Below are 27,912 nucleotides of genomic sequence, written 5' to 3'. Positions count from 1 at the left end.
CGTTAGAGCAAGGAAGTGACTATTGTAAGATAATTATAAACCTAGTCAAAGATGTCTATCTACGTAAGGATCGAGAAGCAGAACGAACCTTTTTATTTGCGAAAATAAATAGCTTCGCAAACTAGGCAGGGCGAACGATTAATCTAACTTAGAAGTTAACAAGACGGTGAAGTGATCAGCGGGGGCGCTGTTGAAGTTTAATAAGCGTTAGTTAGCGGATGGAGGCTTTGCCGGCAATAAGGTGACTGTTATCTCCGGTGCACGGCCGCGAACAAATTAGCCACTGCTCTCGATCCGTACGCCCGCCTCGCGCGCCGCCGGGTGCCATGTTATAACTCATCCAACACATTCACTCACGTAATTACTGTATCAATTAGGCTGTGAACAACCCGGCTTCGGCAGTCAGCCGTCGATTAAGTTTCATAACCGCTAGTTGAGCTAACCCGCGTGAAACTTACTATTTATTTTCACGCTTCAAAACCAATTTAATATTATTTTAGACGTTAATTTTACGTAACGCGGGTGCACCCTTCAGTAGGTGAGACGAAACGAGAGCGCAGCATCAAATTGCAAAGTAGGCAATTAGGATTTTAAATACAAGCCGGGCAAATGTAAAAGCGCAGCGCTGTACGTGCGTTCGTGTCGGGTCGTCAAAGCGAGAATAATCTCATAACCGCGGCCCGGACGACACGGCCAGCTTACGCTGAGCACCCTCAGGCTTAGCGAGATTGTTCTTTGAGCAAATACGAGCTAGCTTCGCGCGACCGACCTCACGCTACATTACTCTCCAAGGAATAAATGTTTTAAGTGGGTAAAACGGCTAAGACCGGGCCCCGCTCGCAACAATTCGAGCGCATCAGTTTTGGTGTTACGTGTAAATTTAGTTGAGCGGGGAGCAATTAAATTACAATAAGTTTCGCAAGCAGGCAGCAGGCGAAGCGAAGCCTTCCAGCGGCGGTCCGAACGCTTCAATTTCTCCGCGGTCGCTGGTGCGTGGCGACGCGATCGGGCGCGGCGAGCGATTCCGATCCGTTTCACGCGAAAACCGTTCGCTCCGTTGCAACACGCCGCCCGCGCTCTCCTTCCGACGACGCCAAAGAAAGTGTAGTCACGATAAAAAGCAATACGGATTTAACGGTAAATCACGTGGTCACGTTTACTGCTCAATTAGCGCTCAAGCTCACGTAACTAATCGAAATTCCATTAAACCGCTAGTGCAGATGCCCCGACAGATTCATGTGTAGCTACATTGAAAATATAAATTAGGAAATCCCCTCTAGATAGCGACGTCAAAGCCGGGAGGACTTTGCGAGTACATACTGATTACAGCTACATATTTGATGAGCCACTCACGTGGGCGCGCGACAAACCGCAGACTCATTTCAATACCCTCTAGATTATTTAATAACTGCGTCGTTCGTGACGACCGGAGAGAAACAAAAGGAAGATCTCCTAACTAAGCGTTCAATCTTTAAGATCAGGTTACACGTGTAGACCGTACAAGCCAGAACAACAATAAGGTAAGGAATAAATTATTATGCTACGGAAGGTAATTCGAAATAAAACATTTTCGCGTGTAAATGGATGCATGCAACTTGCACTCGGAAAAATCTAGAAGAGAAAGTGTACGTATGTGCGCGCGGAGCGGCAGGAGGAGGGCGGCAGAAGACGGCCCGCACACAGTTTAATTTCCCACGAGGTCGATCTCAGCGCCGCGGCGCGCAACCCGCGGGAATTAATTGCCAGTAATGAATAGCCAAGTGAACGGCCTTTAATTATACATAAACTAAAATTAAGAAAGTATAATCCAATCCAGCAACAAATCGAACGCAAGTTTTGCAATCGGTGCTCTAACAATGTGCGAATGAATGCTTGTATTGTAAGTCGACGCATCTACTACGTAGGTTCTATGTTTTCACACGGATTGCTGATCAACAACCCGTGTAGTGACATAATTACATCGAGTGCAACGACCTCCAGTTACAGCTTAGCTTATGCTCAGCGTAGCGGAGACAAATAATGGGAAAGACTGACTACGACTTCAAATAGTTTAAGGTCAAACATGACTCCATTTTAAGCAATATTTATTTCTTTCAGCTCTCTCAATGTTAACAAAGTAGATCGTTTTGGTAGGTATAAATACCGCACTAATAATTTCTAATTGTTTAATCCCTTTTAATATGAATTTATTAAATGGACCTTCATTAGAATAATGTAATTAAAACTCCGTAGAAACGGCCACAACATTTTCATAGCAAAATAATTTCGGGAAAAATATCTGATCGACATAAAATCAAGGTACAACTACGGCGTCAATTTGATAAGACGTTATAAAGGCAGCAGGCGTTCGGCGACGACGGCGGATGGCGTCTCGGTGTGCACGTCGATTGTATCACTGCGCCATACCGTTACAATCGGTAATGGTGTGTGCGCAGTTAGGGTGCGGGTTTATTGCTTCCTAGTAGATGCGTTGTGAGAACTTCCCGGAGATAGTAACTCGTTAGCAGGGCGCGTCGTTTTTGGATGTCACGATTCAATATAATAACTATCAATAGACACCCAAAATTGATACGTGAAAAGTCGCATACACACACACACACACCAGACAGTATTTCAATAAAATTTCTTCGTCATGAGGTGTTAGATTCTATTAACTAATATTGAACTACATATTTAGCTCCTAAGTACTGAAAAATAGAGAATAGATGTATACTACACGCTAAAGAAAAAAATTTAGTAAGAAAATACTTTTTTCAAAATTCGAATAGCAACATACAATTAATTATTGTTTACTATCTGTCCCTGCACAGTGACAAAAGTTAGTAGACTGTTGCATTTCAATAGAAAAAATAATGTAACATATTTCTGAGATTAATTTATGCAGGGTGACTGGAAATAGGTGTAAAAGCCATTCACCCTGTATAACTACACTACCTAAGAAGTTACACAGCCGCTCGTACCGCTACTTTAATTAAAACGAAAGATTTTCACAAAGAAAAAAAAAGCAGCGTAAAATTTAAAAGTAACTGTATACACTACACGAGTCTAAGTGTGCGTAAATTAATGCTTTGTCTGTTGCAAGAAGAAAGAATAATTACTTTTTTGTTTGAACTCTTTCACTAAGGTAACATGTTCTGAGATAACTTCACTATTTGCTGCTTTGTTTAGAAAAAGTGCAGAAGTATTGTATTCTAATAGTGTAATTAATACCGCACGGCAAATAAACTGTTGAAGAGATTTCATTAAATTATTAAAATTCAGTTAAATTATGCAAACTATTCTATTGTAGCTTCTAATGTAAAAGACGATTAGCTATAGGTGTAAAAGCGTGAAAGGGCTAAATGTATGTATAGTTCATTTGTCAACAAAAAGCTTTAAAAAATTTCAAACACCTGATACATAGTGATCGTTTAAAAAAATATAACATTATTTATATACATATTACACATATTACATTTACGGGTATAATTAATTTTAATATATCAAGATACCAATTTTTATCACACTTTTTTTCTATATCACCATTACGCATATTATTTTTGAAACCATTAATTTGTGTATAGGATGTACCATACATTAGTTGACGGCAAAACTCATTCGCCTTTTACACTAATAAATCATCCTTTATATTCCAAGGGCACAATATATTCTTTACGTTATCATTTTCCTGCTTAATTAATAGAAAAATAAATTTCAACGACTAATTGTTTTAACCAGAAAAGCAGTTTCTTAAAATTACCCGTCAGTATATGTAATTGTCAGTATAACATAGTTGGAAGAAGTAAACGGCCTGTCGTCGCACGTTTCGCAACAAAAAACATTTTTTGAGTAGTTATTTTCAGAGGCACGACCCGCAAAGGGTTAGACAGTGGAAATTTAAAGTTTAATAATGTTATTAAATTCAATCTTCTCGCCTGCAACAGAAATTACACGGATAAATTTGCTGTTTAGGAGATAACGTTGCCGCGTAATAGCCTTTGTTTTTAAACTTTGTAACACAACGTCCAAAACACTGAAGTTAAAAATATGCGCACGCAAAAAAAAAACTACGCGATATAATAATAATAATAATTAATATTATGGTTGTGTTTACGTTGACTCATTATGATATCCGTCGTAGATTGTTACAAACTGCTACTGCTTTCTGATTTTAATTTTTGGAGACAGCAAACAAAATTATTATAAAGACAGCTTTTAAATAGTACAGAACTACTATTTCAATAACAGACAACCCAAAAGGTCTAGTTTAACAAAAAAAAAATTTCGGTATAAAAAGTCATATCAACAATTAATCTATTTACAAACATTATCATATATCAGTATAAATGTTACACCGGATGCCTCAGTTTTGTCTCTAATGTACTGATGTTGAAACCATACAATGTCAATAACAAAGTTAAACCTTATTTAAAATGTTACCCCGCCTTCCGAATGTAATAGCATAGAGTAGTTAGTTGTCTAGAATATCTTACAACAATACTTGAAAATCTAAATAAGCGAAGTAACAATTAAACTTAGTAAATTTTGTATATAATGTAATGAATATGACAGATAATAATCATGGCTGCTGCTCATGCAAATGTAGCAACAGGTAATTGGCGACAAATTTAAAATTGACTACGTGCAAATAATGACAACGTTGACGTAACAGTACTCGGGAGTTAATTGTTGACAAAGACTAACACTTCCCAACCTGTTGTACGCATTACCCAGGTGATATACGGGGTCCCAAATGGATGTACGTGATAATTATTTTCTATACAAAGGATCATTTACAATGACCACGCGAATTCCAGAAGAGCCCAATATCAGAGAAACCATAATCAGATTGACATCTCCTATAATGGCACCTTTCCATTTATACCCCACTAGAGTTCCAAATGTGCCTTGATTAGAGAAAAATTCGCAACAAACACGGATGGGACATTCAAAATATTCATAATTAAGTTCAGCAAACCATACTTCGCTTTTTTTTATTATAACATCCTTCACAGTTAATGGGTTTTTAAGTTTTCGGCTAATGCCGGTTTTAAAATATATATTGAAATGCGAGAAAATAATGTATCAGATCAAAATTCAAATAATTTTAGTAGAAACTTAATTTATCAAGGAGTCTAAAACGAAAATGTGTAGGGAAGCATCGGTTTAACCTAAGAGATTAGTTATATTACAGCATATATCGCAGTTCAAACAAACTTATAAAATTATACTACATTAGGCCATGGTTCCAGTGTGAAACGTTACAATTTGTGTCGATAGATCATTGAAGTTATATTAATCGACTCCAATGCTACGAAAACCACCAGGTGCAGACAACACACGCCAACAAAAACAACGGGTAAATTACCATTCCATTGTACGGCTTCATTTTGTATTCATTTGTTCGTGAATCGTGACATCAAAACACTTGCAAAGCTATAATCCGTTGTGTAACGGTCAAAGACAATACTGTCCCCGTATAAAGTTATGTGGTGAAATGCTATTAATAACTTATCTTCAACAATGATCTAAGTTTCTGATCATTGAATCCAGATTTTTTTAGATATCTATTATTATTATAAATTGACCAGAATCTGGGCGTGTGAAAAGGGTATACAAACTACCGTGTTCCGGTTTGTACAAGACTACATAGAACGTGCAATTTTACACGTACTATTGTTTAAGTGAGAAATGCAAACGTGCCGCTGGACAAATTAGTAATCTTGAAAACGACACGTTTACTTAAACCATTCTAATCATCACATAATAATTACATAAAAGAGTTTTGGAACAAAAATAAACACCTTACTGTGTTTGTGGGCTTTTCGCACACCACGAAGCGTTTGTAACCCTCGTTGCTATACATTTTAAGTAAAGGGACGTAAGAAGGGAGCTCAATTTGATTGTTTTTATTGGGTCTTCTATCATTCTTCGCCTGCCGTAACAAGTGATTACTATAAATGATCCGAAGTAGATCATAATTTCAATAAATTAATAAACAAAATGATAAACAAATATCTAGACTTCAGACATTAACATCTGGCTATGTAATGTCTTTTTCGTCTTGTTTTTGTTTTTATATTTTATTTTTTGACTTGTCAGCTAATATTTTCAAAAAGTATTTTTTATACTGTTTATAGGTTAAATAGTAATGATTGAATTTCTGTTTAACATTAGGAGCATTAGGAGCTTTTTAGAACTTTTACTTGTAAGCCAATACACCACACCATGTGCCTTTCAGTCACATGCAGTTTTATTTGGCAGATAATTTTTATTTGGTAAAGACCCAACTTTCCGTGCTGACATCGACAGTCGATGTAGTTCCACAAGCAATGGTGAACTTTATTTGACTCGCAAATGTTTACCGCGACGACGTTAAAGACAGGCAAAACGTTTCAAAGCCGTTAGAAAATCAACCGGCCTCGTCGGTGTCGATGTCAGCTAGAGTATAACACGGGCTGCCATCCCCCGATCATTTTATTGCGAAAATCTCGTAATGACTCGTACGAGACTTTCTTCCGCCACTTATCCTAGGGCTAACGCTTTCCCAACTGGTAGTAACGTAAGCCAGTAAATAGTAGCCGCCGACAGGTTTTTTTAAAATTAGTTGTACAAAATTTCCTCTAACATTATCAGAGCCTATATATTTCTGTTTACAATTTCTAGACAGAGAAAATCCTACATAGGACGCCTGGGAATGGAGGGCTCTCGGGCTCCGTCAACTCTCTTACATTTAAGTTTTGTTACTTAGTTACATCTACTTATTTATATTACACTAATTATTTTCTTAAGCTATTTATATGGTGAGTTATTTCTGTGTTTAATACTAATTCCTATCTATATATCTTTATTTATACAATACAATGAGCTTAACACTTATATTCTTAGTTTCTATTATATCTATACCTCTAATAATAACTTATATTACTTTGAGCCCGCTTGTTTCTATTTAGTCTTATTCCTACTGATTTCATTTTTAATCACTATTGATGCGAATCGCAAAAATATGGGACGACGCTGGTTGTCGGTTATTATAGAGATGTTGTCCCTCTTTATGTCGACCCCCAGCTCCATCTCACATTCAAACCTCGCTCTTTCATACATGGGGCAGCAGGTGATCAATTGCAATACAGTCTGATCCACCGCGGGATCACAAATGCTGGAGGGACTCTCTTTGAATTTGAACCTGTACAGATACTCGGGGAATCCCCCGTGCCCCGTGAACATTTGGACTGTGTCCATCTGAAACTCTCGGAGAACGCGATACGCTACGTTTGCGTCCGGGAAGAATATCCGCGTTGTTGAAGCCGTACATCCCTGCGCGTTCGTCCTAACCCATTCGCCAAGCGTGTCCAGCCTAAGCTGTCGCTTTACAAATGAGATGGGGCACCTCTCGTACTGGGGTCTCTTTTTACTTTTCAGGGCCGCATCCTTAGCCAATTGGTCTGTCCGCCTTCTCGTTGCCCTCCGTCCCTGCGTGCGCTTCCAGCCAGTACAGTTTCATTTCCTTAACTTTTTTTCTCGCATACATCACATTCTCTTTTATACTGCACGCTAAGGGATGGAGGGTGTCAGATTTCGCAACCGTTTCTAGGGCGGACCGTAAATCGCTAAAGATCGCTACTCTCATCTGCGATCCACTGGCTGCATGCCCGCCGATAGGTTAGACCCTCTCGGACGCCAAGAATGAGTCTAAGCCAGAGATCTAAGACCTCAGCAGCCTCTCGATTCGGTGAAACGGTAGCGGCCCGAGCCGAGGCATTCCCGGCCGCTCACGAGCTTCGCTATCTAAAAAAAGCGTATTGTGCATGCAGTGGTTGTCGTGCATGAAAGTGCACCGCCCGCCAGCCCGCTCGTAAATGCGCATGCGACTGACAATGCCAACTACACAACCGCCACCGTAAATTCACTCAACACGTGTTTCACCCCTCCACGGGGCATCTTCAGGAGTTGTTACACAGATTAGTGCTAAACACCGAGTCAGAGTAAACAACCACTGCATGTGCGGAGGTGGCTAGATATTGGTCCTTTCTTATTTAGGATGGACTTCCGCAATGTAACGCCTGAATCCATTAAATATTTAAAATCTATCAAAACTTATCACCCTATACTCATTACATAAATAATATTCATTTAAATTTATAATTACTGATAAGTTATGTTCCAGCAGTTCCTAATTTGGCGGTGGCGGTTGTGTGATTCGCATTGTTTGCCGCATACGCATTTATCAGCGGGCTGGCGGGCGGTGCATTTCATTGCACGACTACCACTGCATGTGCGGAAGTGGCTAAATATTGGTCCTTTTCTTACTTAGGATGGACTTCCGCGAGGTAACGCCTGATTCCATTAAACATCACAATATTGCTATTTAAGTTATTCATTCAATGGTAATCCAATTAAAATCCGCTATGCGACTTACCATAAAAACAAGATTAAAGACAAGACTCCAGCTCGCAGCGGTTTTCTAAGGCGCGAAACATCCCGTTTCGGTAGCAATATAAATATGTAGTAAATCGTATAATCAATTTTCCATATTTTGCTATCTATTCCAGATCAAAATGTGATTATGTTAAAAGTTCCTCTGCAATTATAATATTGTGATTGAAAAATACACAAAGTAATATACTTTGAGATATTCAATAATTACTTAAGTGTCTGTACAAGAAATAAATTGTCTATTTAAATGCACTGCTTTAGCCTGAAATCTATTACCAATATTATGATTATCATTAGAAGAGAATCTAGGGGAATCTACGACGATTGCTCCACAGACAAAGACAAATAATTACGCCTTTTATTTACATAAACTTTTATATACATAGTCAAAATTCAAAACTAGTTTATAAACAAATCACATAGATATCTCTTAGACCTTGGTCGTAATCGTATCGGATAGTTCGTTTGATTGTAGCGTTCGCTATATATATGTAAGCATATAGTATTTATAGAAAAGAATGTGAAATAGTTAAGGCACTCGTTTAAATTCTACCAGCGTTATGTGAACGTTACGAGCTGGATGCTACTGAATATATTTAAAACATTATCTCAACGTTAGAGTTGCGAAAACTGTTAGGTAATTTGATTTCAAAATAATTAAAAATTGGTTTCTCGAATATTTATAAAGATTAATGCTCTTGTGTCAGTGCCTTGCTGTAATACCAAATTATATATTCAAAGTCGGCAACGCAACGGACTATAAAGCTTTTGAAATATTTAACAATAAATTGTGCCACACTTTGCTATTTTAGTTTATCACCGAAAATTCATACTAAAGTTTAATCTAAAGGAAAATGACATTAACTTTTTTTATCTTGAAAGAATAAATGTTAACTTAAAATCTACACTTAACTATAATCATTGACTAAATGCGCGCAAAACATCTGGTTATTTACTATGTATGGTTACATAGCATATAACATTACTTAGTCTAACCGTAAATATTGATACAAGGAAAAATCCTTTTTTTTCCTATGACAAAACAATTATAACTTATGTTTATATATTAGTAAAATAACATTGAAAACATGAAATTCATACATAACGATCTCCATTGGGTTAAATACAATCCCCTTTAGCACTGAAGCCAGTCATAAATAAGGAACAAATATTCATCATGGGAAATTCTTTGCTGCCTTCAAATCATCATTTCAAGAGCATGCTATATTCTCTACAGTGAACCATAAATCGTAATAGAGCGGATTCAATTTTTGAATAAGTGACGGCCAGTCTTCAGTTAAGATAAAGTTTGAAAAATTTGTTACCAACCACTGGTGATTAAATTGAGATTCATAAATTTTAACGTACTGACCTTTTTTTTTTACAAAAAAAAAAAAGTCTCATTTCTAAATAGCAAACCTCTCCACACAAAGTAAAAAGTAAAGTATGCGACATAGTTCTATTCCTTTCCCCAGATTATTTTTTTTTTGTGTGAAATTACAAAATGTAATTATTTTATAATTTCATAAAAAAAATATTATATTATTTAAACCTTTTACAGAACTCTGTGATATTTAAATTTTAAGTTATGACATATTTATTGACCATTCAATTAGGCACAAATCCTTTTATAAATATTACCAGGATGCAATTATAAAAACTTTTAGGAACTGCAATGTTTTATGAAAACTCTAGCCAACATCGACGAAGTTCTCCATTGGACCTAGAAATCGGTAACTCAGTTCGGCCGTCTTCGCAATAAAAATACTAGATTTGTCTACTTGGTTATTTTCATACCATTTTGTTTTACGATATTTTATTACAGGGCAATGCAACAAAAATTAATTCTATACTTATTAAAAAAAAAGAGCTGTGCAGGTTTATTAATTACTAATATTTGTTTTTTATGGAATTGGTATTCTAATGGTTACTTCTCGATATTAACATATTATTTACAAGCAAAAATCTATTTAAATGCCTAGCTTTTGACTTTCGTGTTCAATTAGGAAATCTTCATGGGTTTGAGTGTATGTGTATACACTCAAACCCATGAAAATAAATAATAAATAATAAAATTCTACAATATACCTAGAACTTCTTGAATTAGTTTTAAATTATAAATTAAAAGAAGCGATTAACATAGCAATCAAAATGTTTTAGTTGATGGAAATGTATGGAAAGTTAAACAGCAATTGTTAAATTTCATTTAAATAGTAACAACTGTTGAGTTTCTGGCCGGCTCTTAACAGGTTACTGCAACCCAATGGTTGCTTACCACTTTAATGTTAAAATGTCCATTCAAAAGTGCTTGTAAATGCCTACTTGAATAAAGATATTTTGAATTTGAATCACAAGGTAAAGCTGTGTTTGATTGTGTTAAGTAGCAATTTTTAAAGCAATTGCATTTTTCATCATGTCTTCCCTACAAAGAAATCTCGAGCATAGCCATTTTAGCTTAGCTTGGAGCTTGTCAATGGGGCACAAAGTGAGATACGTTTCTGTGTTCTCACTCATTTACTGGTAACACATTGGCCATGGGGACCTTTGTTTTTAGGCACTGAAGAATATTGGATGAGTCAAATGGACGACAGGCCTTTTTTAAAGACATACTGTTACATGTTGCCATTTACAGCATTACCAAGTTTCAGGTAACAAAGCACTTAAGGCGATTATCCTAAACATCTTTACAGAATCTAAACAGGAGGGCTGCCTCAGCGGATGGTTACATTTATTTCACTGGATAAGAAGGCAACAAGCAAGCTCTTAGAGTACCATCACATAGAGCTAAAGGCTTCTAAGAGAAAACTTTAATTCGGCAAATAACTCAAAATGGCTTTATATGCAACAATCTTGATAAAAATAATAAAAAATTAAGCAACTAAGTTTAGGATTCATTGCAACTCAACATAGTTTAATGTATTATAGTACAACATGTATATCAAATACAAAACATATCTACAAAATATGTGTAGGTTGGAATATATACTTTGAATCAACATTATACTTATCAACTAGAAAAATAATTGTATATTTCACTTTTGAATGTACACTAGTTGATGTGAATTTAAATAGTTTTTTTTTAACAATGGAGTCCTCCAATATTCTGCACCAAACATGTTGGTAATTCCAGGCCATAAGGATATTACCAAAATATATTTCAAAAATAAAAGCGATATTTTTATGTTTTCATATTGTGTATCAGTATTATAAAAGATTTTAGGCCCATTTGTAATTTTTTAATCAAACTTAAAATTCATTAGTGTTAATGTGTGTAAAAGCTTTGTTAGTGGTCCTCAAATTATAATATAAAAGCTAAACCTTGTACACGTTGCTTTTAGAATTTATTTTCTTAGTAGGCACAGTTTTGACAGTTCTAATCTTTGGTACCTCTTACAAACAATAGCCAATAGTCAACCTACACAGTTGGCTATCACTTCCCACACCTGTGTTGAGGACATCCACTGAGAAACTGAATTTCTATACTATAACGAAGGCTTACAGCTCACGGATTCTTAAACTTCGATAAACGTGAAGCTAAAGTCGTAAATGAGAAAATTAGACACTGCTGCAGATACTGCTCCCGTAGACCATTTCATTTTTCTCAATATATAATCACATTATTATCGAGCTTTTTTCTAATGATCCGATTTCAGAAAAATGTCAAATGTCAAGTTATCAAACATTGATGCTTCCACTAAAGCATCTCTTGTTTCGTTAGACTTACCTGCAGTTCAAAAGGCTGGTGATGTTGCGTAGTGTCAGGCGCGGGCTGCACGACGGAGGCACCGTTGACCAGGTTCGCGCCCGCACCGGCCACGCCGCCGACACCGCTGCTGCCTCCGCCCACACCGCCGACACTTCCTACGCCGCCCACTCCGCCAGCATACTGGGTCAAAGACATTTATGTTGTTATAATTTTTTTTGAATATTCACTGATTTATGAGAACAGCTGCCGAAAAAATACATTTGTGTTCTTGACAGCTGAGGTGACTAATATTTAAAAATTAAGGTTTTAAGATTTTATTTCCGAGCCAACAGAAGCGAGGGCAGGCCTAGCAGATGTTCCAACGACGTAGTTAAGGTCGCGGGAAATCACTGGATGAGGAAAGTGTAACACTTCTTGCAGTGGGCGTCTATCGGGTGGAATGATAATGTCTAAATTTCATTGCCAATTGCACAATTTTTTTACATTAGAAAACTCTTAAAAAAGCCCAATGTGAATACAAAATAAACTCCAATCATATTTACCTGCTGTGTACTTGCAAAGCTGTTATTGTCAAATGGTGGATGTTGCTCCATTTGCAAAACAAGTTCAAGGTGTTGATTCATAGAATCATTCAGAGTCATGCCTGGGAATAAAAAAAAATAATTTTATTTCACATTTTGATATAATATTGCACTAATAACAAAAAATAAATATAAACAATATAGTTACCTGGATGAATCGGTGGGTGTTGTGGATGTGGCAATCCTTGCAGCGGAGCCACTCCCAACATCCCAGGATGATGCTGAAATAGATATGATATTAATAAATTATTTGGAAACAAGTAATATTTAACGGAATAGTTACAGCAATAACATATTTACAAGAGTATAATAACCATATAAAATTTATTGAAATCCACTTAAACAATATAATGGCGAAGTTAATGTCGAAGGCAGTTTCTACCAGTTATTCATTTGGGTGCTACAGAGATAAACTCTTGCAAAAAGTATGTGAAATAAGTTATCATAAAATAGTTATCAAAAAAAAATTGATATAATAATAGTTTAATACAAAAAACGTATGATCAGTAAGATAATAATTGTTTATAATGTAATGTAAATTCTTCAAATCAATTTCATCCCTTCAAAGTAAATCCTGTCCAAAAAAAACGCATTTTCGGCAACGCTTTTTCCAGTTCTCGAAGCAGTCGGAATATCTTTTCCCCGTACAGCAATATTAATCGTGTTACAACGGTGTACCCGCCGTTTGGGTTTCAGGCTAAGCCGAATGATATATTGAATGATATTCCTACTTTCAACAAACAGACAATTGGCTAATGGTATAGACAATACTACCAACTAAGAAAGGGAGTAATATATAGCTACTCCCGCTATGCAGCAGTAGTCCTGCAATGAAGTGCGCCGCCCGCCAGCCCGCTGATAAATGCGCGTACGGTAAACAATGCGAAACAACTACCACCGTTAATCTACTTTACACGGGATTACCCCTCCACGAGGCATCCTCAGAAGATCTTAGACCGACCAGTGCCAAAAACCAAGTGAACAGTGTCGTAGAAGTGCTGGCGGGCGGTGCACTTAATTGCACGACTACTGCTGCATAGCTGAAGTAGCAATATATTAGTCCCTTTCTTAGTTAGAATGGACTTCTGCGAGGTAGCACCTGAATCTATTAGATAATACTACCAACCTAAGAAAAATTTACCAACTTCTTAATGCTGGTCAGTTTGAAAAGATACCAATTTTTTACATATAATAATTTAAATAAATATTATATATACTGCTCTACTTCTAAAAACATTTACAATAATTTTTGATTGTACTGACTAAAACCTAGTCTTATTTAAGGAAAATCACAATTTGTCTTATTGCATTAAGATTCTTTGAATTGGCGACAAAGTTGACAAGGCGCTGAAGGCGCTAGGTCAAAACTTTTTTAGAAACTTAGCTCGAAAGCTGCCCTAAGGAAACTCGATTAATACTTCACTGTTAATTTGCTTTGCTGGTATTTACGCAGGTTATTGAATAATTTGCCTGTGTAACTGTTAATTATGTACCTGTGGATGCTGTGGGTGCTGGTGGTGCGCCATGTGCGGCAGATGGTGCAGGGGCGCAGGAGCTGCGGGCAGCGCGTGCGCCGGCAGTAGCGGGAAAGCGTTCGCCTCTCCGTTGCGGACGGCGCCGCTGCCACCGCCCGCTTCTTCTTCTGCAGGCGACGGCTGTCTAGACCCAGGCGTGCGACTGTAACAACAAAACAATTTTAATATACACCCTGAGAGCCATGAGCAGTTTGAGCAAACATAATTACATTTATAACAAAAAATTTATGGTTCTGTTATTTATGGTAAATAAAATGTATACATAAATATTAAGACATTAATTGAATGCAGACTTCATACGAGTTTTGTTATTAAATGCATGCTTACAAGCGACAATTCTTTCAATTCAATCACATTCTAGTTAATATAAATTTAAAATATTTTAAAGTGCATATAATTTATAATACTACTACAGATAATATGTTTTTTTTTGTAGTTCCCTTAAAATACACGCAGAACACACAAACTTCTATTGATCTACTTATCTGGTCCGGCTTTTTCTAAAAAAAAAGCAGTTTTTTTCAAAATGAGTATTTTGTTATACTTTTTAAAACATTACAAAGTTAATACATAAATATATTAAAAAATAAAACTCCAAAGATTACCCCTAATACTGTAGTTTTATGAATATTACTATGGGTATATTTTACAGAGGTAACCCCTTTAAAATGTATGTAGTAATAACATAATGCCTACGCTTATATACAAAGAAGTTTAATTATTTACTATTAGAATGAATAAGCCAATCAAATTAAATCATATGTAAAATTAGCGACAAAAGTTTTTTGTGAGTGTTTCGACAAATACACAAATTTATATTATTACTTAAAGACATTTGATCTTAAAGATAATGATCATTAAAAATTAGTTAAATATAAGTTATAAGCCCTCCAATTACAAGTAAACATGAATTTAAACAATTATGATGCTCCAACCAAACAACAGTCTATTAATTATTTAAATATTGAGTAGGCAAATATCTTCTAATATTTTCATTAAGCAAAGACCAATATTATAATAATTTATAATTATTACTATTATAATAAAAAATACTAATACTACAGATAATATCCTTTTACTCTTGCTGCCATTGACATTGAAAGTCATTATTTACGCGGCAGGAAATCTTAATAAAAAAAACCGTGCTAATGTACTGAAAAAAAAATAATATAACATCTGTTACACGCGCATCTAACACGCACTGGTTTAACGAAATATTCTCGCATAATAATCTTCAAAAGAGCTGTTTACGTTATGATTCATATATTGTAATGACGTGATAAAAGATTACGTCCGTTGCGGTGGACCGGTGGGGTATGGAATAAGATTGGCGAGGGGACCGAGGCGGGACGGTGTGGGAGTGGGGAGGGGAGGGGAGCTCAACGAGTCGCCGGCGCAGCTAAGCAGGGGCGTGTGGCATTGACAGAGGCCATGATCCACGGAGCGCGGTTATTGCCCGCACGACCCGCCCGCCAAACGTGCGCAGCCGCGCAACCTACTGATTTAACACACGGTGACGACCTTAACGACGTCCAACAAATTGGATGTTAACATTTATGATAAGGAAGTTGACTGCGCTATTAGTACCAACAGTTTCTTAACAAATGTAATGCACACGTTTTAAACCTGTTTTTTATTAGTATGAGCATAGTTCATGTTTTACAATAACTACAATCCTCACTTGAATGCCTTATCGTCTTCTTGGCCATTGTGCAATCCATTAGGAAGGTTTCCATGATCATGCAATTCATGTAGATCTTTCTCAAATGGAGAGGAGGACTTGTCTTCCACGCGTTCCTCCAGCACCATGCCACGCAATCCGGTCACTACCCCCGCTACCTTTTCTCCACCTCCACCAGTAGCGACACCGCCTGCTTCTGTGCAGACATAAAAAGACATAGTTATATACCATTTCACATCTACTATACTGTTTGGTGTGTTTAACATTCAGCAATAAAAATGTAACAAAAAAAAACTTTTTTTACCAGTTGGTGATCCTCCCAGTACATATTCAACCATTTTGACCCCTAGCCCTGCGGTATCCCGAGGTGAAAGGATGCTGCCGGCGTCGCCGCCGGGAAAAGCGACACCACGACGCGTGCCCATCATGGGGACACCAACATTATGTTCAACAGCTAAAGAAAATATTTATGATAGTTAAAAGAAAATAACAAAAAATAACACGAAAAGCTAATATTTTACTAATTAATTTACAACATTTATTACGTACTTTTATTAAAAAAAAACTAACTACACAAAAATATTTGAAGACACAAACAGTCTTTTGCCCTCGTTTGTTCCTGACGAGAAACATACATAAAATACCTAACCACTGTAACAACAAATACTTGTCAACAAACCTTGAGCTGACCAAGTAGGATCACGCCACATTTGCTCGGGATTCAGCTGAAGTGGTGGTAGATGCGGCGGACCCTTGCTATCGCCTCCGGCGCCAGGGCCCTTGTCCCATAATTTTTTTGCAGCTGGTGCAATCTAGGCAAACAATGTTTTTTTTTATTATGCAGGAACTTAAAGAGTTTACACAAAAGCCTTATTTCTAATGTTCTCCTTTCCAGAACTTGTAGTATTAGTGCCCACATATCTTTCATATTATGATCCTTGCATATGCTACTTCATCCACAATGCCAATTTTCTTCAGCTTATGCCTACAGTGGTGAAATATTACATAAAGTAAGGAACCTATTAGTGTACTGAACCCTTGCCTTTTATCATCAACTACAACTCCTTTATCATGGCATTTCCCTTTTCTTACAATCACGAAGCAATTTGAATTTTTATTTACAGTCAAATGACAAAGTACATTTTCATAATGTTTTTACTGACAAGTATGGATAATAATCAAATACACATAAACTACTAAATAGTCCGTTTTTAATTTTAAAAAAAGTTGCAAATTTGTATTATAAGTTTACTTTGAATGATTTTATTTAACAAAATAAGGTTGGTTCAATTACTAAATTGCATGTCACTTTAGAGTATAGTAAGTGATATTCTTGATAACTCCTCGATATTAAAATCATGTCCCACATACATAGAATACAGTGTACAGAAAATATCAACATTAAAGTACACAAAGCACCAACCAATTGCAATAATTACAAATATTTGTGTTTTTTGTGTAAATTAAGCAAAATTAATCTATTATTATATTACTATTTAAACTTTTTCAGTTCTAACAACTAACATTGTTTTAACTGACATTGCAAGTTATATTATCTTCTTCACATTCTGCAAAAATGAGACAAAAGAACTGACCAACCAAAGAAAAAAGAATTGTTACATATATTCAATAACTTCAAAATTAAGTTTGTTCATTTAGGTAGTGTAAAACATTTTGCAACACAGCGAAAATTTATGTAATGTAATAGTCCAGTACTGTTAAAAATATGGATAGAGGAAAGAGATTGAAAGACATAAATAAACCAATATATAGTTCAAACAGAACATAACCATTATTTAAAATGATTATAGACATTGTAATAATATTTAGTTATATTTTTATTATGTTATGTAAGTATTTTTTATTATGTATGTCCATATATATTATATATTATATACCTATGTCTATATATATATGTCTATTATTAAGACCTTTTACTGCCTACTCTACTTTTTCATATTAACCAAATCCATCTAATGCTTGTCTGGAAAAAAAATCATGTTTGTCAATAAGACCACCCATTGTACTACTTGCTTTTTTTTGGTTTACTACATATTTATTTTCATGTTTATTAATATACAAATTAATAATTAAGTCCTCACATAACTACGTTCAATACTGAATTATTTTGATCAAAATAACATATCTGAAATTATATATTGCGACATTATTGAGTGAAATAGGCAAGTGCAAAATATCACTATTTAAGCCTATACATTTATTCATCTGGATTATGAGTACAAAATATCACAGAATGAAATACACAAATCCCATATTGCATTAAAATTATTATTTGTTATATCTTGTGTTCATAGCAATTGTTACAGCAAATGTATAATCATATTAATCACACAATATAAAGTATAAAATAATACACAGCAGAGGGAAGAACTAAAAGCTTCATATGCTAGATAGATACTGGGTAAAATACAATTTCTGTTTCGTGACAAGTAATTGTGTTATCAAGGATTTAGTACTTTCAATAAACTCCTTAACTTTAGGTTTTTTTCTTCTATTTACATAAATATTATCCTATTCTGCTTTTAGTTTTCTATACTTTTCTATTTATAATACATAAGTATTATGTTGAAAATGTTTAAACTGCAATCAATATCATACTTGTATCATTACTTGTAGCTAGTGATGTATAAATTTACTACTTATAGAGATAAAAGCCTTTCTCTGTGTCAAGAATTTCTCATATCTCATGACTATAACTAGAGTAATCAAGGTCCTAACTTCAACTATTTCTCACTATTCTAAACAAAACAGCTCTTTAGATAAATGTGTAAACTTTCGCTTTATGATTATCATTTTCTTATTTATCTTGAATATACTCACAAATTTGGCTGTGGTACATTAAATACAAATAGAAAGAAAATTAAATAAAAGTTAAGACAGTGTTTACCTTAAGCAGAAAGGATTTTTCAATTTATTTAAAAAAAAAAAACAAAAATAATAACTTCGTAATGTTATTCTTAAAAACCATGTTTATTTATTTCAAAAATATGTTGCTTGGCTTATATTCACAAGTTAACAGCTCATGAGATGATGTAAAATTTGTACTATATAAGAATTATAGTCTAATTGGCATGACTGTTTTATTATCATTGTAAATGTTTTCCATGAAAAAGGTTGTTAAATGACAGTAATAATATTTTATAATCATTAACCTTTTATACAAAGCTTAGTGTATGTTACTATGCTGAGACAATTTAACCTCAAAATTTTATTGGCATCTCAATCTTAAAAATTAGACACCATATTAATAAAAACGGACCTCTCATTAAAAAAAAAATAACAAAAACGTTAAATTTCTGTAATAACATATATTCATTTTTCGTAAAACCAATGAGAATTCAAAATAACACAAAAGCGTCCGTGTTGGATACAAGTTATTAACAACATACACGGGAAATATTGGTTTAATTGTCGATAAAAAATCAATTTTATATTAGTTTGCTTGCTCTAATCTTATAAAACAGTGCCTGAACGAAACCAACAACCGGTACACCATATAATTACGATCAAGAAATGGCGGACGCCGGTGACAAGTAAACAAAACAAAAACGGACCTGTTGCATTAAAAAACAAATATTTTATCATTTCATGACTTAAAATAGTGTTCTTAAATAATAATCTACGATATACAATGCATAAACTCACCATGTCGGGGCCCATATCCTTAACATTAGGTTCGAAAAAAAAGTCACTCAAAGGTTTCATGCGTACAATCCACCTAAAGCTCAATCATGTACCACAGGGAAAGCTTACGGCAAGAAATGAGATACCACTCATCAGAAACACTTATTACACGAAATAATAATAAAAATTGACACTAACACGACACATTCCTTACACAAATTGGTTTTTATAACGAAATAAACCCGAGAAGATCTAAACTCAAAAATACAATGTTGACTTGTTCCGAACAAAGGACGTACGCCGACCACAGCGCCTGCGTTAAAAGCCCCCATACACGGGAGCGTCATTCCAAGTTGCGACGCGAAGAACGGACAATAGATGGCGTAAAATACACAAATAAAAAATGCAATTTTCTAAAATTACGATATATACTTTAGTAAAGTCCCGCTACATGCTAGATCTATATCATGGATAAAATTAACCAAGGCGTCATGACTCAAATAACTTTGAATACGTAAATAATTTGAGCGCAAGTACCAACCACAGATTTGGCAATGGCAAATATTACTGTTACAGTAGATTATTTATATAAGATTAGTAAAAAAAGCTCCAGCAGAAGAAAACTTTTGTTAAGCTGCCATTACGCTTCTTTTTTATGTTTGCGTAATACAATTAAATGATCAATAAGTTCTAGCAAACTTTAAAAAGAACTGAAGGTTTATTGAGGTTAATTTTTTAATTACAAGGCAATTTTTAAAAACTGATGATTTAATAATTACAACATCACCTAATTTTATTAGATTGCATGGAACATTTCTGTTTTTACCCTTTTCAAGAAGGTAATATGACTACATTAGTTGTACAGATTTTGTATTTACAAGATTGCTTGCAATTTTTATACAGGTGGTATAAGTGTAAAAGTTTTCAGGTGGTGAGAATGTTCAGGTAGATTATTTGTCAGCAAAAAGCTTTGACACCTTTTTTCCAATCAGCCTGTATAAGTGATCACTTATATGTTACATTTTTTTTTTTTTTTTGTAATGCAACAGGTCAGTAACTTGTGGTGGTACAAAATCTGCAGAAACAAACAGTAAACAACAATTATTTGTTAACTGTGGTAATATAAATTTTAAAACGGTTTTTCTTACTATTTTATAATTACCTTTTTTTTTCAGAAACCATTGGTTTTTGGATAGGGTGCACTAGTAATTAATTAGCAGCAAAAACCAATACATATACTTTAAACCTTTTACCCCTATAACCAAACAGATGTATATGATATTGTTGTAATTTGCAATAAATTACTTCTAACTGGCAGTCACGTGATGAACTAGTAAGTAGTTCATAATAAATTCCTGCATTTGAATATTACTATTGTATATATGTTCCATTAGCTGTGTGTAAATTCATAAAATCCGTTTTATGGTAATTCTTTATATGACAAAAAAATCTGGCCAGGTTTTATACCTATAAAAGCTATAGTTTGAAAACATGCAATTTTTATATGAACCCTCCCTTAATCCCCTTGCGAGAAGAATTCCGTAAAATTATTTCTTAGCAGATCTCTTTCATACAGCAAAAGGAATATTCAAATCAAATTTCAAGTCTCTGAGCCTCATAGTTCCATACATATCATGATGAGCCAGTACATGGAGTAAATCCTGTATGTACTTAGATTGTTAAAATAAAGTTTTTTGCAGATGCTACAAAAAAGGCGTAAGAATAACTGTGTTTTGATTGAGTTCATAGTAACCAATAAAATAAGGGCAGTGGAACCTACTACTATCTGTAACCATAATAAAATAACCAAACCTGATAATATACTTCACTATTGGCAGGCTATTTCACAAACTATCGGGTCATCTCCCCGGTCGTTTTGTAAGGATCTATTATAAAAATATAGAGCAAAAATATGATGGTATAAATACTTAATTGATACATTGTTTTTATTTCTTTCTGGGTTTTTATATCAGGATGTTATCAGACTAGAGATTTTGACTTTCCTACAAAGATTTCATCATTATCATTTCAACCATAAAATGTTGGCTGGCGACAGCTGGACATTGGTCTCCCCCATAGATTTCTGATGGGACCAGTTGGAAGCAGCCTCCATCCAGAGTCAGCATGACTTATGATTTTAGAAATTAAAAAATTATATGCATTTAAATGTAATTATAATTTAAAGAATACTACAATAGTACTGAAACTGGAATATAAAATGACTATGCCTCAGTACATTAAAATTTTTGTATTTAGTATGAAAAGGATGACTTCCTTAATGCTTTAATGTTATTCATCACTATCATCATTTCAGTCATAAAACATCCACTGCATGACATTCCATCTTTGCTATTGTCTTCTACAGTAAATAAAGAGATTATTAACAGTTACATTTACATTTATACTTACTACATCAGTCTCAAAATGTTATGTAAATTCTGAAAGTTTTGGGGTGAAATTTTGGGATGCAGTAATTTTGCTGCATCCCAAAATGTAAAACTATAGTTTTGCAATGCAATGCCTCTGGATTTAAGTGTGTTCCATAGCATCAAATATGTTGTTTGACTTTACACTGACATGACTGTCTCACTGTGGTCAGAACATCTAGCGCCCCCTCTTATGATATAAAAAAATGTATCAAATCAGCAGAAAGACGAAAGTTTCGTATGGAATGTAGGTCATGTACTGCAATGCCCTTTATGGATGTTATATCGTAAAACCAATTCTTAGTAATTTTTCCTGAGCCAAATCAAGAATTCTAGCCGAGTTTTATGTATGCATAATAAATTTTATAGACCAGAGCTGTAGTTTGAAAACATATTGTTTTTAATGAACACTCTCTTATGTTTACTGGGAGCTGACATCTATTCAGGGAAAGAAATATTCCTACCAAGTTTCCCGTCCTTGCAATTATAATGATATTGTCATCAGTCAGTACATTGGCATAGGTTTACATATCTTCTTATCACTTATATATTAAGATACTTATAACATCTTAAAGCTAGAATTTAAGTTTGTGCATTTATTGAATCCCTAAATGGAACCCTTATTAATTTTAAAGAACTTTTGCAAAAATAACCATTAGATAAATAATCATTTAATAACTACTAAAGTTTCTTTTAATTTCATCTTTTTATTACCCTCTGTAGACTAATTCTACATCTATTGTCAAAGTTAAAAGATGTGTTTAGGTGTATTGGAAGATTATAAATAAAATTTAATGTACATACTAATACCTAAGTGTGTATAAGAATGGTAATGTGACTACTTTCCTTCATAGTTATTTCAATTTTAGAGAATTATATTATGACTAGAATTTTTAAAATTCATTAATAAAAATCGGAAAGTCCATAGAAAACTGTGTGAAATAGTAAATTTCCTTATATGGTTCATGATTTATATGGTTCATTTATATCAATATACTTATTTTTATTTTAAAGTTTAAGTATTAGTGCATGTAAACCTGAGGTTAAAGTCAAATCTTCAAGTTATATTACAAGGAGGGGTCTCATCATCATTTCAGCCATAAGACGTCGATAGTTAGACATAACCGACGACAATAGTTTTTCAATAAGACCAATTGGATGCGACCTGTATCCAGCATCTTCCAACTACATTAAGGATGTCTGTACACCTTATGAGTGGACTATATACTTCCAGGTTCAAATCTTGCAATGGAGTTCAGTAGCTATAGCCTGGTTACCCATGGTGAAGACAATTGCAACTAACATTTCCGGCCCAAAGCTCAAGGCTACCTTGTTGTTCTAAGTAGGCTAAATAGGCAGCAGTAGCAGAGTCAAGGAGGGAGAGAAGTATTGGCATCATGAAGCTTGGCTCTATATATGCAACATCCTTCACGGTTTATATAATAGGTGGCGGCAAAGCCAAACACCCACCACAAGGAACTATTTATTCATATGACAATTCGTTCTTTTCATCTCCCTTGACCTCTGGATAATTGACTGAGGAAAGTCCAGTATACAGAAGGCGTGAAGTTCCAGCATAACTCATCATAAAAAGAGATGGGAGTTTCATCAGTTCCCCAAGACAGTTTTGTTAAGACTGCTAATGATGGAGTGCCATAGTTGGGATTTAAATCCACGCAAGTCATATATTACATATCTATACCAAAGGCTATATAAAAAAAAAAAAATGGAAGTTGTGTTATGTACATCTCCAACTCCATGTCAAAGCAAGAATTTGCATATTGAGATACTGGCCTTCATCAATACAAAAGTGGTTTAGTTTTTCATTACAAATCATTTTACAAAAAGGTAACCTAAGTTTTAGTTAAAAAGTAATATAACAAGCTTAAAGATATATTACAATTTTTTCTCTTTACTAAATAAGTACCAATATCAATTTATTAACAAATGATACATAATTCCTGTAATATAATATAAACAGAGCAAAAAGCTCCAACATGAAAATATCTTTAAATTGTGGTAAGAAAAACAAAACTCTGTCTTATTTTAAATTAAATCTCTTTTGGCAGGGTTTAATTTAGCATGCAATATTAAATATTATGCAATTAAATTATAGCCTAATCAAAATTCCAATACTGCCTTTTCGAAACCAAATACCCACACCAAAAATCACAACACCAATATACACAAAATATACAGGATGATTATTATAAGTGTAAAAGCTTTAAAGGATTGTACAGGTCATTTGTCACCCATATGCTTTAATCCTTTTACATCTATTTCCAATCATCTTGTATAAAGTGAGCACGCTAATATATAATGTTTTATATATTCTTTTATCAATACAGTCTATAATTCTCCAACTCTAGAATATTTCCAAATTTTTGGATAGGTTGTACCATACATTAAATAACAGCAAATTAGATCACATTTACCCCACTAAAGCCTTTATACCTAAAACCAATTAGCCTGTATACATTCATATCAACTTGATTAAAACTTATTAAAATAATGTTCTATTTACTTAAAACATTACTACTTAACATCTAAACTTTATTAGATTGTGAATAATATATCAAACAGATTTTTTGACAAATATGTTTATATATAAATTTATGGGTCTTAAAACAACAATACAGTTTACTAATGAAGGCTCTATCACAACTTACTACATCATGTGGTATCATAATCACATACTAATCAGATAAATAAAATACAAGGAATATGAAACAACATTGTCACTTGTCATTTAACCACATTCTATATTATCTTTATACCACTAACAACCATTAAATAAATGGTGGCGAATTTTAAATGACCACACATAGCTATAAAATTATTATGTAAATGTAAACCTTAAAGTTACCTAACAATTATAACTCTTAAATTTATATGATAACAACATCAATGTTGACACGGAGGTTTAAAATAAGCATTCAGATCCATACAGACACTAGCTACCTCATATCCAGTAAGACCATAAATCCAGCTATGCCAAAAGGGCAAACAGAGGCCTTGTGATATTCTATCATATCTGCATTTTTTGCTCTTCTGACAAGAAATGGTATTTTTCTTCATCTGTCTTTTAATTTCATCAACATTGTATTATAAACTTTAAAGTTTATAATACAATGTTGATACTATTTATACACACCGCACCATAGTAGAGTTAACTTTTTATTATTTTGTTTTTTCACAGTGATTCACCAATAAAATTTACTTTCAAATATCAAGAATTTCTCAACAATTCCTTATTGAATATTGTATACAATATATGTAATATCTATTTGCTATAAAGAGTTTTCAATTTTTTCTTGTTTTTAAACATAAAAAATTGTCAACCAATTATAGTTGCTATTCACAAGTTTAAACACACATTGTATGTGAAAAAATCATTGAAGCTTTTTAAAATGCCCACTTAGTCCATAATTCAGTAACAAAACTGGTAACTTATATGTTCAATACATAAGTAAACAAAATGTGTACAGAAAAGAGAGTTGTATTAATTTAAGTGTTTAAAATAATTATATCCTATGAGTCAAATTAGTCTTAATAATTTCACAAAATTCGTTTACTTATTCAAATTCTAACATTCATCAAAATGCATCAATTGTTTAAAATATTTGCTCCATTTTAAAGAGACTAGAATAACTTTAACACTTATTATATTCTATACAAAATAAAACACAACATTAAAACTAAAACTGAATTGTTTGAAAAGTTATTCAAAAACATATTTCAATGTAAAATGTTGCAGTTAATTATGAGGTGTTAACAGAAATAAGTTACCAGCTTGGATCACTAAGTTTGAGGTTATGTACTAGATATATGCATTCAAATATATCCTTTTTGAACCTTTAGTTAATAGTTTGTTTCTAATTATCTTTTATGGTGATTGACACATTGTGTGAAATATATATTGAAAACTTTTAAGCAACTAATGAATATAAAAAAATGAGAGGCAATTGAAAATGTTTTCACTAAACTTAGTAAAAATATATAGTACAGATTTAAAACTCACCTGATTCCTGATGGTAGCCACTGGAGTCAAACTCAGTTGATTTTGTCCTTGTTGCAAGAACTGATTAGTAGCTGGAGCAAGCATACCCGCTTGGCTTAAATACATCAAGTGCTCTGCATTCTTTCCAATTCCATTTATTGCTTGCATAGGAGTAGCATGGTGTTGATGTAGATCATACAAGCCCTGTTGTCCTAACTGGGGTGCATTTTGAATCCCTTGCAAAGGTGGAAGCATCATTGCACTATTCTGGATTGTCAAATTATTGCCAATTGTATGATTTTGTAGCGGTGCCAGTTGTGTATGCACCATATTTGTAGTCAAATGTGCAGGATGACTCCCAATAACAGATTGGTTGATTGCAAGAGTACCAGCAGACGAGGCAATAGAATGATTTATATATTGTTGATTTGTCTGAGAGCTTTTAAGCTGTACATGTCCTTGCTGGTGAATATTATTCATTGTTATCGGTGTAGGATTCTTCCATTTATCCTGATTCTGAAAAAGTTCAAAAATCTAGTTTCAAAAGAGTATTTAATATAAGAAAAAATAAGAAATTTAAATAATAAAACACCTTTGCATTTCTGTTAAACAACTTCCCACAATGAAGATAAATTCTTAACATTAAAATTTTGAGTTATCTAAGGTTAACTTAAAATGTGTTTGATAATAATAAACAATAAACAAACCTCCGCCATTGTTTCGTCGCCGACAGCCCAACGTTGTTTTGGAGCTAAAGAACAAGCAGGCAATTCGCCCTCTTGGGGATCACGCTGGAAAACATAATGAACTCCTGCATCATCTTGGCTGCGAGTTTGAGGGGCGCGAGCATTCTGCAGCCCTGCTTCGCCCGCCTCTTCTTCTGCCCCTGAACCCGGCCACTTCATTGGGCTACCGTGAGGTTCGAGCATTCAGTTTCACTACGCTTCAATTTTTCGTAACAGTGACGATTAATCTCTTACGATCTTCTGTATATAATTATAAACAACGCCGTAAACTTCAACACAATTACATTCAAATGTAGACAAAATTATTTGACATGATACAATACACTACATGCGATGATTCGATCTCACGCTAAAACCATTTGAGGATTGACTGTTTTTTTATGCCTTTAGTAATGACAGAAGTTTAATCGAAGCACGATGACAGCCGCTAGGGAAACCAAAATATTGCATGAAATGCAACGGTTCCTTTCAACCCGCAACACAAAGGCAAATGGTGATGGTTAAATTTTGATAACAATTTATACAAAATTTTGAAATATAGATGATTTGTAGAATGTATTAAATGTACTAACTCTAAGGTTTAGCGATTTGTCGGCGTCGAGAACTGAACTGAATAAACACTCAAAATAATACACTATTCACACAATTTCTAAACAAAACGACCACAAATATAATTACTATATGTACACAGGACTATTTACAATGTACAATTTTTACAAATAACTCGGTTTATGCCATTGGCTACTGTCGATACTTTCCGATTTACAAAAGACTACAAACATCCTTTATTGCCTGTCCGCCATAGTCGGTCGGGCAGATGCGATGCGCGCGCAACGCGCAAAGCTATACTATAAACATAAATAAATGCTGTAAACGTTCCTTTTTTAACGATAAAACAAAGTTCAAAAAATTAAAACAACTTGTTTATTTTCCTTCTTACAAATATCCTTGTATATTAAGCACTATAATTTTGAATTTTTTACAACCTGATTTTTAACATTTAAATTTTGACCATATAAGACAGAATTTTTTTGTCAATGATTATATTAAAATTCATTCTCATGGAGCTGGTTTTAAATGTATAAAACACATTTTTGTTGTTACATATATTTTAACATTTTTATTTACCCGTTTTGCTCAACGATTTTATTAGAAAAAATTACGGTTAAAATTGATT

At 34.0% G+C, this 27,912-nt stretch overlaps 1 protein-coding gene across 4 annotated transcripts in view; it reads right to left on the bottom strand.

Annotated features, from left to right (window-relative positions):
* Window positions 1–27,556, bottom strand: part of pum (pumilio) — a 71,873-nt gene extending 44,317 nt beyond the window's left edge. The window contains exons 1-10 of one of the 4 annotated variants that reach the window (XM_068772942.1): window positions 27,308–27,556; window positions 26,697–26,975; window positions 26,011–26,505; window positions 16,598–16,730; window positions 16,223–16,372; window positions 15,919–16,114; window positions 14,196–14,379; window positions 12,851–12,923; window positions 12,664–12,764; window positions 12,140–12,301 (exon numbers count right to left, since the gene is read on the bottom strand). In XM_068772942.1, the coding sequence (XP_068629043.1) occupies window positions 12,140–12,301; window positions 12,664–12,764; window positions 12,851–12,923; window positions 14,196–14,379; window positions 15,919–16,114; window positions 16,223–16,372; window positions 16,598–16,730; window positions 26,011–26,505; window positions 26,697–26,918 (1,716 nt within the window). In that variant the 5' untranslated portion in view covers window positions 26,919–26,975; window positions 27,308–27,556. Of the gene's footprint in view, window positions 1–12,139; window positions 12,302–12,663; window positions 12,765–12,850; window positions 12,924–14,195; window positions 14,380–15,918; window positions 16,115–16,222; window positions 16,373–16,597; window positions 16,731–19,584; window positions 19,858–26,010; window positions 26,506–26,696 lie in introns of those variants that run through there. The other 3 variants (XM_068772944.1, XM_068772941.1, XM_068772945.1) reach the window with 3 other exon arrangements.
* Window positions 27,557–27,912: the final 356 nt, after the last annotated feature.

The sequence above is a fragment of the Battus philenor genome, unplaced genomic scaffold, assembly GCF_028537555.1.
Source record: "Battus philenor isolate CCGP_79_NKW_IND1 unplaced genomic scaffold, ilBatPhil1.0.hap1 SCAF_5, whole genome shotgun sequence".
Lineage (NCBI taxonomy): Eukaryota > Metazoa > Arthropoda > Insecta > Lepidoptera > Papilionidae > Battus > Battus philenor.
This window is presented reverse-complemented; position numbering and strand designations above follow the sequence as displayed.